The sequence below is a fragment of the Chlorocebus sabaeus genome, chromosome 12 (assembly GCF_047675955.1).
Source record: "Chlorocebus sabaeus isolate Y175 chromosome 12, mChlSab1.0.hap1, whole genome shotgun sequence".
Classification (NCBI taxonomy): Eukaryota; Metazoa; Chordata; class Mammalia; order Primates; family Cercopithecidae; genus Chlorocebus; species Chlorocebus sabaeus.
Window position 1 is genome coordinate 106,542,123 of NC_132915.1, and position 15,059 is coordinate 106,557,181.

The 15,059-nt window shown below is 51.5% G+C and overlaps 1 protein-coding gene across 2 annotated transcripts in view; it reads left to right on the forward strand.

The window, feature by feature from the left end:
- Positions 1–15,059, forward strand: part of LAMC3 (laminin subunit gamma 3) — an 88,653-nt gene that overhangs the window by 33,906 nt on the left and 39,688 nt on the right. For both annotated transcript variants that reach the window (XM_073022016.1, XM_037994234.2), the window contains exons 7-11: positions 602–700; positions 4,943–5,079; positions 8,301–8,411; positions 11,802–11,994; positions 12,159–12,274. In XM_073022016.1, coding sequence (XP_072878117.1) covers positions 602–700; positions 4,943–5,079; positions 8,301–8,411; positions 11,802–11,994; positions 12,159–12,274 — 656 coding nt within the window. The remainder of the gene's footprint in view (positions 1–601; positions 701–4,942; positions 5,080–8,300; positions 8,412–11,801; positions 11,995–12,158; positions 12,275–15,059) is intronic.

The following is a 15,059-nucleotide window of genomic DNA, read 5'->3' on the forward strand; positions in this document are numbered from 1 at the left end:
CTCACTCCTGTAATCCTGGCACTTTGGGAGGCTGAGGCAGGTGGGTCACCTTAGGTCACAAGTTCAAGACCAGTCTAGCCAACATCGTGAAACCCTGTCTGTACTAAAAATACAAAAATTAGCTGGGCGTGGTGGTGCCTGACTGTAACTCTAGCTACTCGGGAGGCTGAGACAGCAGAATCACTTGAACCCAGGAGGCAGAGGTTGCAGTGAGCTGAGATCGTGACACTGCACTCCAGCCTGAGTGGCAAAGTATGACTCTGTCTCAAAAAAAAAAAAAAAAAAAAAGAAAGAAAGAAAGAAAGAGAAAAGAAAAGAAAGAAAAAAGAAAAGAAAAGAGATTGGTTCATGGATGACGAGTGAGTGTGTGGATGAAGATGGAGGGTCCTGGATGGTGTGTGCTGGGTGGGCAGATGGGCCACTGTACCAGGGATGGATGGGTCACTTCCTTGGCAAGATGAGAACAGTAAAGCCAAGTAAGGCTCCTGCATCAGCCTCACTCCTGATGTTGGGAGCCGGGAATGCTCCCTTCCCAGGATGAGCTGTTCCCACTCTGAAGTTGCTCATTGCCCGTTTTCCCCTTGTCCTGTCTCTTTGGCAGACCCTGCACCTGCAATCCCGCTGGCAGCCTGGACACCTGTGACCCCCGCAGTGGGCGCTGCCCCTGCAAAGAGAATGTGGAAGGCAACCTGTGTGACAGGTGTGTGAGCTAATCCAGCAGTAAGCTTGCTGGAAGTGACCTGGGGGCTCACTGATGAGGTACCAAAGCTGTGGAGTGCGGGGAGGAGCAAGGGGCACAGTCTTCATGGACTTGGGTGACCTTGTCACCCTGTGCCCTTCCTGGAGCACCATGTATCTGTCATACAGGAAGTTACTCAAAAGCTTTATGGCACTGTTTATGCTTTGATCCAACACCACTGATCATTCATAAGCTGAGAAAATACATGTCTTAGCTTAGAATCCTGAAAAGAAAGAGCTGGAAGAATAGGAGAGACCATCTAATCCAGGGATAGCAAATACATGGTGCTCGTACTACCACGTGCTGTGGCAGACATCACTAATGGAGCACTGTCACAGCCCTCCCCTTTCACACTCACTGCAGACATAGCTAATGGAGCACTATCACAACCCGCCCTTTTCACACCCACAGCAAAACATCACTCATGGAGTACTATCCACCCTCCCCTTTCACACCCATGACAGACACCACTAATGGAGCACTATCACAACCCTTTCACACCCACGGCAGACATCACTAATGGAGCCCTGTCACAGTCCTCCCTTTTCACACTCACAGTAGACATTACTCATGCAGCACTTTCAATACACCCCTTTCACACCCACAGCAGACATTACTAATGGTATACCCATGGTAAAGATCACTAAAGGAGCACTACCACAGTCTTCCCCTTTCTTACCCGCAGCAGATATAACTAATGGAGCACTATCACAACCCTCCCTTTTCACATTCATGGCAGACATCACTCATGGAGCATTGTCAGCGCACCCCTTTCACACCCACAGCAGACATCACTAATGGTATAACCATGGCAAACATCACTAAGGGAGAACTATCACAACCTCCCCCTTTCATACCCACAGCAGGCATCACTAATGGAGCATTATCAACCCTTGCCTTTCACAGCCACGGCAGACATCACTAATGGAGCCCTATCAACCTTTCCCTTTCATAGCCATTGCAGACATCACTAATGGAGCACTACTACAACCCTTCTTCATCACTCATGGAGCACTGTCAACACACCCCTTTCACACCCACAGCAGACACCACTAATGGCATGCCCACGGCAGACATCACTAAGGGAGCACTGTCACAACCCTCCCCTTTCATACCCACAGCAGACATCACTAATGGAGCACTATCAACCGTCCCCTTTCACACCACGGCAGACATCACTAATGGCATACCCACAGCAGACATCACTAAGGGAACACTATCACAACCCTCCCCTTTCACATCCACAACAGACATCACTAATGGGGCACAACAGTCTTGGCCATGAGCCCTACTATAACCTCAGGATCCTTCTTAACACCCTGCTTCAGGAAGCCCCTACCCATTGAGCTGGATTTTGAGCCTGTCTGCCATCTTTGCAGTCTGATCATGGTACAAATGGGGCTTCTGAAGCTCTGCAAGTCAAAGGGGCTCTCCCAATGCCACGAAGTTCATAAACTTCCTCTTTCAAGTGTTCAAGAGGCCTTCAAGCTCCAGCAGTACAGCCAGCAGACAAACATGGGTTTAGCTCCTTGGGTACACACTATCTCTTCTTCCTGGCTTTGCGTCTGACATTCCCCAGAGCTGCTTGGAGAAGTGGCTGATTCTGGGGCTGGAAAAAGACAAGATAAGTCCAAGGCGTCTTATAGTGCCAGGAAGCAAGGAAATGCTGAAAAACAGAGACAGACACAAACAAAACAACCCAAACCAGAATACAGGCCCATGTCAAAAGGACACAGGAGCCGACATGAAAGAGCTCTCAGGGCTGAAACAATTTGAGCAACAAAATAAACAACGATAGTATTGGATTATAACCCAGAGAATAAAGTCAAATCCACAAATCCATCCTGATGTAAATAGACGATTGAATACATAAATAGATGGGGATGAAGGGACAAACTTTCCTTGCAGAAGAATTCCAAGTGATGAATGTAGAAATGAAGGAACTAGAGAACCACTGTTCAAACCTCACAGCGGTAATTGCTACAGGCAAGAGCTGCTGATGAATGCTGACATTGGTGGGCAGAACTTTAAGGGAAGGGGGGATATTTGCATAGCCTCAAAATATCTTAATTACTGGGGTGGCTTGAACATCTGTCCATGGGTTCTTTGATACTCTTCCCTCCGGGAAGTCTAGCTTAATCCCCCTCTTTTTTGAGACTGGGCTGCATTTAGTGACTTGCTGCTTTTTTTTGTTTTTGTTTTTTTTGAGATGGAGTTTCGCTCTTTCGCCCAGGCTGGAGTGAAGTGGTGTGATCTCGGCTCACCGCAACCTCTGTCTCCTGGGTTCAAGTGATTCTCCTGCCTCAGTCTCCCGAGTAGCTGGGATTATAGGCGCCCACCACCATGCCTGGCTAATTTTTGTGTTTTTAGTAGAGATGGGGTTTCACCATGTTGGCCAGGCTGGTCTCGAACTCCTGACCTCAGGTGATCCACCCGCCTCAGCCTCCCAAAGTGCGTGAGCCGGCTGGGCGCAGTGCCTCATGCCTGTAATCCCAGCACTTTGGGAGGCCGAGGTGGGTGGGTCACAAGGTCAGGAGTTCAAGACCAGCTGGCCAACATAGTGAAACCCCGTCTCTATTAAAAATACAAAAATTAGCCGGGCGTGGTGGCGTACGCCTGTAGTCCCAGGTACTCAGGAGTCTGAGACAGGAGAATTGCTTGAACCTGGGAGACAGAGGTTGCTGAAATCACGCCACTGCACTCCAGCTTGAGCAATAGAGCAAGACTTCGTCTCAAAATATATAAAAATAAAAAATAAAAATAATTTTTTTTGTTTGTTTTTGTTTTTGTTTTTGTTTTTTGTTTTTTGTTTTTTGAGACAGAGTCTTGCTCTGTAGCCCGGGCTGGAGTGCAGTGGCTGGATCTCAGCTCACTGCAAGCTCCGCCTCCCGGGTTTACGCCATTCTCCTACCTCAGCCTCCCGAGTAGCTGGGACTACAGGCGCCCGCCACCTCGCCCGGCTAGTTTTTTGTATTTTTAGTAGAGACGGGGTTTCACCGTCTTAGCCAGGATGGTCTCGATCTCCTGACCTCGTGATCCGCCCGTCTCGGCCTCCCTAAGTGCTGGGATTACAGGCTTGAGCCACCGCGCCCGGCCTAATAATTTTTTAAAAAGTGCATGAGCCACCGTGCCCGGCCTATTCACTGACTTGCTTCTAATGATTGGACCGTGGTGATTGCACAGTGGAGAAGACTGGCAGACAGCACCCTCAGCAGGTGATGGAAGTCAGCATCGCTTGGATGTCATGTGGGTTTCCTGTGCTCCCACGTGATGTGACAAGAAGGGCACTTCACCTCTGTGTATTTCTTTCCCAAGCCTATAACCCTGGTCTAATCATGAGAAACATCAGGTATTCTAAAAATACCTGATCAGTGCTTTTCAAAAAGTGTCAAGATAGTGGCAGATATGGAAAGACCTAGAAGCGGTGATAGGTTGGAGGAGAACAAGGATACCACTAAATGCAACGCCATGTTCCAAATGGGATCCTGCAGCAGAAACCAGACATTAGAGGAAAAAGTGGAGAAATCCTAATAAAGTTGCTGGGTGTGGTGACTGAAGCCTGTAATCCCAGCACTTTGGGAGACTGAGGAGGGCGGATCGCCTGAAGTCAGTTCGAGACCAGCCCTGGCCAATATGGTGAAACCCCGTTTCTACTAAAAATACAAAAATTAGCCGGGCATGGTGGCAGGCGCCTGCAATCCCAGCTACCCGGGAGGCTGAGGCAGGAGAATCTCTTGAACCCGGGAGGCTGAGGCTATGGTGAGCCAAGATCGCACCATTACACTCCAACCTGGGCCACAGAACAAGACTCTGTCTCAAAAAAAAAAAAAAAAAAGAAAAAAAATCCAAATAAAGTCTGGAGTTTAGTTAACTTAGTTTTGACAAATGTACTGTGGTAATGTCAGATGTCAGCATCAGGAGAGGCTGCCTGAAGCAGGTATGGGAACAATCTGTAATGTTCTTGCTATTCTTCTAGAATTCTGAAAAAATTTTGTTTTTAAGTTTCTGCAGTGATTCTTGACTCTCATTGGTCCGGGTGGGATACCCTGGTCCCGCCCCTTCCTGGCTGATTTCTGAAAAAATTTTGTTTCTAAGTTTCTGCAGTGATTCTAGACTCTCATTGGTCCAGGTGGGATACCCTGGCCCCGCCCCTTCCTGTCTCATTCACGTGGCCCTGGTGAGCATGTCCTGCCTCCATTGCAGATGTCGCCCGGGGACTTTTAACCTGCAGCCCCACAATCCAGTCGGCTGCAGCAGCTGTTTCTGCTATGGCCACTCCAAGGTGTGCGCGGCCACTGCCCAGTTCCAAGTGCATCACATCCTCACCAATTTCCACCAGGGTAAGAGGTGCCCCCTGCAGACGTCTCCCAAGGGTCTGCTCCCAGCCTAGCGGCAGGTGGTCCTGCCCTGGGGAGATCTTGCACTGGTGGATCTCCCATTGAGGAGAGGAGCCACAGGCCTGCACAGCCTAGGTGGGTTCGGGGGTGAGATGATGGCTCCCCAGTGCCCACCTGCGACCCCCAGCTCCCTCCCCAGTCTCTGACTCTTCTCTTTATACTTGGCGGGGTTGGGGCCCGAGTACGTGACGCTTTTTGGATCCTGTAGGGGAATTTCCACTCACCCCTTTGAGACTGGCCTCCCTTGGTATATCTAAACACTGGGTATATCTAAACACGGGATTCAGGCTCAGTCTCCTGGCCTCCACTTATTGAGCACCTGCTGTATGCCAGGCACTGCGCTGAGCACCTCACATGCAAGGATTCTCATTCCCCTTTTAATGATGAAGTAACTGAGACCCACAAAAGGTAGGCCACTTGCCTGAGGCCACGTAACAGTTGTGAGCACTGGGTTTATCAGCTCCTGAGTTTTGCTTTTTTTTTTTTTTTTTTTTTTTTTGGACACAGGGTCTTGCTCTGTCACCAAGGCTAAAGTGCAATGGTGCAATCAGGCACAGCTCCCTGCAGCCACCACCTCCTTGGGCTCCCGTGTTCCTCCCACCTCAGCCTCCTGAGTAGCTGGGACCACATGTGTGCACCACCATGCCCGGCTCATTTTTGTATTTTTTTGTACAGACGGAGTCTTACCATGTTGCCCAGGCTGGTCGAGAACTCCTGAGCTCAGGTGATCCGCCCACTTCGGCTTCCCAAAGTGCTGGGATTATGAGTGTCGGCGCCCAGCTGTGTTTTGCCCTTTACTATGGCAGCCGCTACCATGGTCCCTGACTCCATGTGGTACAGCCACATCTTTAAAGAGGAAAGCAGCAGAGCTCGGAGCTCTGCATTAAACCAGAGGCTGCGTGGGCCCCAGCTATGTCCCAAAGAGCGCCCCTCACCTTCTGCCTGTCCCCAGAAAAGAGCGAGGCATTAGCTGGAAAAGAACCTCAGGGCCGACGCTGGGGCGCCCCAGACATGAGGACCGCGCGCCCTCTGCTGGATGCCGTGCAGAAAGCAGGACCGAGAGATGCGAGGACCGGGACAGCGTGTCTGGGTCCTGGGTCCGGGGGTCTAGGGTGTTAGCGTTGGGCTGGACTCATTTTCCAGACCCTAAGAATAGTATCATGATCTGTTTTCACCTTGGGCCAGGCACTGGGTGTGGCCGGCCCTTCAGGGCTATGGTCTCATTTTGTCTTACAGTTGCCCTTGGGCAGCAGTTCTCAAACTTTCTGGTCTCTGGATTCCCTTTTTTTTTTTTTTTTTTTTTTTTTTTAGTTGGAGTCTCACTGTGTTGCCCAGGCTGGAGTGCAATGGCGTGATCTCAGCTCACTGCAACCTCCGCCTCCCAGGTTCAAGTGATTTTCCTGTCTCGGCCTTCTGAGTAGCTGGGACTGCAGGCGCCCGCCACCATGCCCAGCTTATTTTTGTATTTTTAGTACAGATCTGGGGTTTCACCATGTTGGTCAGACTGGTCTTGAACTCTTGACCTCAACTGATCCACCCTCCTCAACCTCCCAGAGTGCTGGGATTACAGGTGTGAGTCACCGCACCCGGCCTCTGGATCCCTTTATGCTTGTGAAAATTATTGAGGACCCCAAAGTGCTTTTGTTTAATGTGGGTGGTTTACATGGATATTTGCTGTCTTAGAAATGAAAACTGTGGCTGGACACAGTGGCTCATGCCTGTGATCCCAGCACTCTGGGAGGCCGAGGGAGGTGGAACACCTGAGGTCAAGAGTTTGAGACCAGCCTGGCCAACATGACAAAACCTCATCTCTGCTAAAAATACAAAAATTAGCCAGACATGGTAGCCAGCTCCTGTAATCCCAGCTACTCAGGAGCCTGAGGCAGGAGAATTGCTTGAACCTGGTATGTGGAGGTTGCAGTAAGTCGAGATCACGCCACTGCACTCCAGCCTGAGTGACAGGGTAAGACTCTGTCTCAAAAAAAAAAAAAAAAGAAAGAAAAAAAGAAAGAAAAGAAAAAAAGAAAACTGAGTGGTTTTTAAATTTTTATTATTTATTATTTATTTTTTTTTAGCAGAGACGGGGTTTCGCCATGCTGGCCAGGATGGTCTCGATCTCTTGACCTCATGATCCACCTGCCTCAGCTTCCAAGAGCTCTAGGATTATAAGTCTGAGCCACCATGCCTGGCTGAATTTTTTTTTTTTTTTTTTTTTTTTTTGAGTCAGAGTCTTGCTCTGTCACCCAGGCTGGAGTGCAGTGGCATAATCTCAGCTCACTGCAACCTCTGCCTCCGAGGTTCAAGTGATTCTCCTGCCTCAGCCTCCTGAGTAGCTCGGATTACAGGCACCTGCTTCCATGCCTGACTAATTTTTGTATTTTTAGCAGAGACAGGGTTTTGCCATGTTGGCCAGGCTGGTCTCGAACTTCTGACTTCAGGTGATCCGCCCACCTTGGCATCTCAGAGTGCTGGGATTACAGGCATGAGCCACCGCGCCCCGCCTCCTAGTTTCTTCTAAAAGCCTGTCTGCAAACTTCTCTTCATGTTGACATCTTCCTTTCTCTGACCTCTTTCCCTGCTCCATTCCTTCCTTCTTACCCCTTGGCTACCCCAGATGTTTGGCCTCTGCCTCAGTGCCTCCTGTCCCCTGGAGAGGCAGCCCCTTAAGGTCACTCGCTGTGTGCTGGGCTGTGCTCTGTGTTAACTGCTGTGGCCAGAGGGAGGAGGCATTGAACTGGCACTGGGGACCAGAAGGCCTGGGCTCCCATCCTGGCTGGACCCCTTCCTAGCCAGGTGGCCTCCCTGCCTGCGATGGTGTTAATAACACGGGTCACTAGAAGGACAGGGTTCATGAGGTCACAGGTGAGAAAGTTCTCTGAGAGCCTGAAGATGAGGTCAAGTCTGGTACTATTAGAGATGCCCCTGATGTCCCAGGGCACCCGTGTGGGGGTCTTCAGGCTGTCTTCATGTTGAGCTCAAAACCCCCACTGAAAGGGCAGGGCAGGCTTCCAGGCCTGACCATGCCCCAAGCAGAGCCGGGTCCCTGAGCTTTCTAGCTTCTCCTGAGGCTCCCTCCCACCCCAAGGCTCCAGCTGGGGCTGGCACCTGGAGACCACCCTCCAGGGCCTCATACTGATCGGGGGATGTCTGTGTTTGCTGTCTAGGAGCTGAAGGCTGGTGGGCCAGAAGTGTGGGGGGCCCCGAGCACCCCCCACAATGGAGCCCAAATGGGGTCCTCCTGAGCCCAGAAGACGAGGAGGAGCTCACAGCACCAGGTACCTCCAGCATCAGGTGGGGCTGACTGCCCTGTGTCGGTTCCTCCTGCTGCTAAACAACTCGCCACACATCAGAGGCTGAAAACAATGCCAGTTTATTCTCTTAGAGTCCTGGAGAAGTCAGAAATCGGTCTCTCGGTGCTAACATCAAGGTGTCAGCAGGACTGAGTTCCTTCTGGAGGCCCATGGGAAAGTCCCTTCCTTGCCTTTCCCAGCCTCTGGAAGCTGCCTGCATTCCTGGGCTCGTGGCCCCTTCCTCCATCTGCAAAGCAGCCGAGTTTGTCTCATGCCCCATCACTGGCTCCAACTCCCCTGCCTCCCTCTTGTGTATATTTACCATTAAACTGGGCGCTAATGATTGATAGGGCCCAGCTAGGTAACCCAAGATGCTCTTCCTACCTCAGGTCAGCTGATTAACAAACTTAATGTCCCCTGCTTCGGAACACACCATATAAACGGATTCCAGGGGTTAGGGTGTGGATGCCTTTGGGAGGCTGTTATTCTGCCATCAGACCACAGTATCTGATGAAACCCCCATTTTTCTGGTCACAGCTTTGTCACGGAGGGTTTCTTCAGTGCCACAGAGCCATAGCCACTGTCATGGCCCAGAGAATCTCTGTTTCCCATCAGCCCCTCACCCAGCAGGTCACCGCACCCCAAGCCCAGGGCCACAGCATTCTTGCAAAAGGAAGGAGGTTCTTGATCATTCTGACCTCTCCACCCCACAGTGAGGGGACCTGTGGTCTCCTGGCGACTGTCTCGGTCCCAGAACCCAGAGCCTAGAGCCCATCTTTAGCCCCACTGTGGCTGATTCAGGGCCTGCCAGCGCCCCAGACCAGCTCTGCCCTTTCCCTCCCTCTCCCAGAGAAGCCGGGGAGATGACGTCACAGATGGCTGAGGAGCTGTGTGCCCCGCAGCCAGGAAGTCAGAGGCCTCGGGCCCTTCGTGGGGCAGGTGCTGTAAGCTCGGAGTCCCATGAGCAAAAAACACACTCTGTTCCGTGGCCACTCTGCTGGCATACGGAAGAAGAGAGGCTTATTCCTGCAGGAAGTGCTTGCTGGGTGTTGGGTACGCTGCAGGGGTGAGATGGATGGACGGCCTGTCCTCGTGGTGCTCAGGCCGGCCCGCTCCCAGGGCACCCTGAGCAGCTGGAGGTGAGGGCATGGCAGGGGAGCCAGGCTTCTGCCCGTTGCTCACGGAGGGGACACAGAAACAAGCATCTGGGCTGGCTGGTGACAGCATCAGAGGGAATGAACCCACAGACCCTCTGGCCAGCATGTCCACTTTCTGTTGTCTGCCTATGAGCACTTGGGGGCAAAGACCAGGAGCTGAGTGAAGATTAGTATTTAGGCCAGGCGCAATGGCTCACACCTGTAATCCCAGCACTTTGGGAGGCCGAGGTGGGTGGATCTCCTGAGGTCAGGAGTTCAAGACCAGCCTGAAATGGTGGCTGGTGAAACCTCGTCTCTGCTAAAAATACAAAAAAGTTAGCCAGATGTGGTGGTGCATGCCTGTAATCCCAGCTACTCGGGAGGCTGAGATGAGAATTGCTTGAACCCGGGAGACGGGGGTTGCAGTGAGCCAAGATTGCATCACTACACTCCAGCCTGGGCAACAGAGTAAGACTCTGTCTCAAAAAAAAAAAAAAAAAAAAAAAAGGAGTATTTAGTGGTGCCAGCTTGAGGCAGTCCCAGGAGGGACTGGGTAGCCTGTTGGTGGACTGTGATGCAGCCTTTACAAAGACTGCTGGTTGTGGAACAGTATGTGGAACCATCTCACGTGTAGAACATGAGTAGCAAAAGATGGGAGAGGAGCATTGCACTGGCGCTGGTGACTGATTCTGGAGGCCGAATCGGGGTGCAGCCGGAGCATGTGGCCACCATCTCCCGGGGCTCCCTGCTTCAGGCTGCTTCTGCACAGGTGAGCAATTCCCCCAGCCAGGAAACGCTCTGGGGCAGAGGGACACAGGGACTTTCAGTGTATCAGGAGCTGCCCACTGAAGCTGTGGCGGGGCATACTACAGAATTTGAGGGGTGCACTGCAGAATGAAAACTGCCCCCCAATTCCCAAATAGGGGGAGGTACCACTAAAGGTACTAAAATATAAACACTTGTTTTTCCCTGCAGTTTTGCCCTGTATTTGTCATGGTGTTTTTTGGTTTGCTATTTGATGCCATTCTAGGTAAAGGAAAATTTTAAGTTATTAGCATGAAACATATTAAGTTATTAGCATGAATTTTACCATTCTTTTTTTTTTTTTTTTTTTTTTTTGAGACGGAGTCTCGCTCTGTTGCCAAGGCTGGAGTGCAATGGTGCGATCTCGGCTTATAGCAACCTCTGCCTTCTGTGTTCAAGCGATTCCCTGCCTCAGCCTCCCGAGTAGCTGGGATTACAGGTGCCCGCCACCACAGCTGGCTAATTTTTTGTATTTTTAGTAGAGATGGGGTTTCACTATCTTGGCCAGGCTGGTCTTGGACTCCTGACCTTGTGATCCACCCGCCTCGACCTCCAAAAGTGCTGGGATTACAGGCGTGAGCCACTGCGCCCGGCTGTGTATTTTGTTCTTACGAGGACGGTGGAAATACTGCACACGACAAGCCCAGCCACTTTGATTTCACTCTTTGACATATGCATGTTCCACTAACACAGCACACGTCCATGGCTTTCCCACGGGTAAGGGAAAGACTGCTGGGAAAGGAGGGTGGCCTGTGCTCTTTCCTCATGGGTCACGATCTTCCAAAGCAATGATTGGTTGATACAGGGAAATGACATGAGTCAGAAGGTACCGCCCAGGGCTTCTCCGTGGTGTGTGTTTCTCAGAACGCCAGTGCCTTCCTTCCAAGTTCGGAGCAAATTCTGATTGGAAGGGAAGGTGTGGCCTGGGGCCCAGCGCGCCTCTGCTCACTCAGCCAGCTCACTTACCTTAATGTCACCTGGAGTCCCGCCAAACTCCTGCTGCTGGGTGTTCCCTAGGAATTCCGTGCTCGTGGGCATCGTGAATGCCGCTCGCAAGCAGGCGGCAGCCTCTGTGGTCACGTGTGTGTGTATATCCCCTCCGTTCATGCTTGGACTCCGTGTTCCGTTGGACACCACTTCTAAAACCCTAGTTCAAAGATAAAATTATTAAGAATGTGAAGATGGTCACAGCAGAGCATGAAGCCAAGCGTGGGGGTGTGTGTGACTGTACAGGTCACACGCCTCTGAAGCCGGGGACGGGCTGTGGAGGTGTGGGCGGGTCCCCTGCAGGGTCTGCTGTGCAGGGAGCTTTCGATTTTCTACCCACTGCACTTTTATCTTGTTTGAATGTTTAGTTGTCACTAAAATCAATATAGACTTTTAAAATCAAGCTAACCATATGAAGACTGTCAAAGCCTTCTTCTCTTGTCTTCAGAGAAGTTCCTGGGAGACCAGCGGTTCAGCTATGGGCAGCCCCTCATCCTGACCTTCCAGGTGCCCCCCGGGGGCTCCCCACTCCCTGTGCAGCTGAGGCTGGAAGGGGCGGGCTTGGCCCTGTCCCTGAGGCACTCTAGCCTGTCTGGCTCCCAGGATGCTGGGCATCCCAGGGAGGTAGAGCTCAGGTTCCAGTAAGTATCCTCTTCTGTCCTGAGAGATGGGGAGGTGGGAGGGGTGGTCTCTGAGGTCCGGGCACATTTCAGATGCCCCTGTGGTCTGGGGGGCTGCACCCCATCCCCAGCCGTGGCACCCCCACCCTATGTCGGGATCTCACTTTGACCGCTTCTCTCGCCAGCCTGCAGGAGACCTCTGAGGATGTGGCCCCTCCGCTGCCCTCCTTCCACTTCCAGCGGCTCCTCGCCAACCTGACCAGCCTCCGCCTCCGTGTCAGTCCCGGCCCCAGCCCTGCTGGTCAGTAAAGACAACCACATGCCCAAGACCCGAGCGCTTGCCAGTTCTCAGAACTGGGCTGGGCTCCTGGGGCCACGGTCTTGTTGGGACCTGGTGGCCAGTGGTTATTGTCCTGCCAAGAAGAAATCTGAGTCAAAAGTCTGGACCCTTGCCGGAGGTCATATAACCTGTGAAGGCAGTGGGGATGGTGGCTGAGGTCAGACGCAGGGACTGGACAGGAGAGAGCCCTAAAGGACGGGCCTCAGAGGCAGGTGTGCGGCCAGCAAGCCACCCAGACCCACTGGGTGTGGGCACTCCACCTTCGCTGAATCCACCAAGCCCCGGTCCCTGCCGGACACAGCCCACAGCCGGCAGTCCAGGAGTCCCCTGGGAGAGTGACTCCCATGCTGGTCACTGGTGGTGTTCTGCCTAAGCCACCCTAGGAGGGTCTGGTCTTCCCAAAGGGGGCCAAGCCATCACACGTCATTGATGGGGATCCGTCACCACCTCCTACCCTGGTCACAGTGATTGACAGCCTTAGCCTCTGATGTGTTCCTCATTATAACCTACCCACACACGCTATTTTAAAAATCAATATAGGCCGGGAGCAGAAGTTCACGCCTGTAATCCCAGCACTTTGGGAGGCCGAGGCGGGTGGATCATGAGGTCAGGAGTTCGAGACCAGCCTGGCCAAAATGGTGAAACCCCATCTCTACTAAAAATACAAAAATTAAGTGGGCATGGTGGCATGCACCTGCAATTCCAGCTACTTGGGAGGCAGAGGCAGGAGAATCGCTTAAACCTGGGAGGCGGAGGTTGTAGTGAGCCAAGATGGCACCACTGCACTCCAGACCGGGTGACAGAGCCAGACTCCATCTCAAAACAACAACAACAACAAGAAAAAAACAGCCCGATATGGTGGTCTGTACCTGTAGTCCCAGCTACTCAGGAGGCTGAGACTGGAGGATCGCTTGAGCCCAGGAGGTTGAGACTGTAGTGATTTGTGCCACTGCACTCCAGCCTGGGTGACAGAGCGAGACCTTGTCTCTAAAAAAACAAAAAAAAAACAAAAACCCTACTGTCTGTGTGTAAAATGAAGCTGAGCTCTAGGCTCAGATGTTTACAAAGGGGTTTTTCTACCCTTCCAGCACCAAGCAGGACGTTTGATAGTCACGTGGGGAGTTTCTGGGAATGTCAATTTCCGGGAACTTGAGGCCTCTTCATCCACATGACAACCAACATGTCCTCAGATTTGCTTCCGGGTGGGGGGGGGGAGATTTTGCTCTTTTTGAGAACCTCTGGCTCAAATGGTCAGTTTTCCCCAGGCCTCTTTGGAGTCCAAGGGTGCTGGAATGCACTGGAGAAGCAGGCGACATAGTGACCCTCCCTTGCACCTGCAATCCCCAAACTTCCTCTTTCCATGGGTAATGTTTTGGGAGGCCTGTCTCTAAATCTTTCTGTGTGTATGTGCTTAACATCTGTATTTTTTTTTTTTTTTTTTTTTTTTGAGACAGAGTCTCTCTCTGTCGCCCAGGCTGGAGTGCAGTGGCCGGATCTCAGCTCACTGCAGGCTCCGCCTCCTGGGTTCACACCATTCTCCTGCCTCAGCTTCCCGAGTAGCTGGGACTACAGGCACCCACTACCACGCCTGGCTAATTTTTTGTATTTTTAGTAGAGACGGGGTTTCACCGTGTTAGCCAGGATGGTCTCGATGTCCTGACCTTGTGATCCGCCCGCCTCGGCCTCCCAAAGTGCTGGGATTACAGGTGTGAGCCACCGCGCCTGGCCTTTTTTTTAAAAAACATAGAAATGTGATTACACAGTCGGGCACGGTGGCTCACACCTATAATCCCCGCTCTTTGGGAGGCCGAGGCGGGCGGATCGCTTGAGCTCAGGAGTTTGAGACCAGCCTGGGCAACGTGGGGAAACCCTGTCTCTACTAAAAATACCAAAATTAGCCGGGAGTGGTGGTACACACCTATAATCCCAGCTACTCGGGAGGGAGAATCTCTTGAACCTGGGTGGCAGAGTTTGCAGTTAGCCAAGATCACGCCACTGCACTCCAGCCTGGGTGGCAGAGCCAGACCCTGTCTCAAAAAAAGAAAGAAAAAGAAAGAGAGAAGAAGGGAGGGAGGCAGGGAGGGAAAAGAAAAGAAAGAAAAGTAATCACACAGTACAATATCCTGGGACTTGCTTTTTGTCAGCTAACAGTGTGTCCTGGAGGTCGTTCCTTGTCATTACGCGTAGGAAGCCTGGTTTTCTGTGTCTGGTGTGTAAGATTCTGCGGTGTGGGTGCTCTGTGAGGTTTTAGCCATCCCCCTATTGACAGACACTTGAGTGGTCTCCAGTTTTCCCAATTACAGCCGTGTCACGGGGAATAGGGACCAGCCTCATAGAAAAGTCTTGGTATTCCAGTATAAGTGTTGCTTTAGGACAGAGTGCTGGAAATGGAAATATTAGGTCAAAGAGGGAGTATTTTCCATTTTGATCCACGCTGCCAAATTTTCCTTCAGAAGGGCTGCTCTGATGAGGAGTGTCGGCCGCCCCCAGTCTCCCTGTTCTGTGTCTACAGATGGTCGTTTTCATATTTTGCCCAGAGTTTATAGTTGTTTTCTGTGGGAAGGCTGATCTGCCAGGATCCCCTACTCCTCTGTTACTGGAAGCAAAACCTCCTGATTAGTATTCATACATCCACACTCATTTTTTTTTTCAAATATCAGATTTCTTTATTTTTAAAACGTACCCATTATAGTTTATCTAAATGCAAAATGTTCACTTTCCTTGCGGGTAAGAAATGTCACTGACA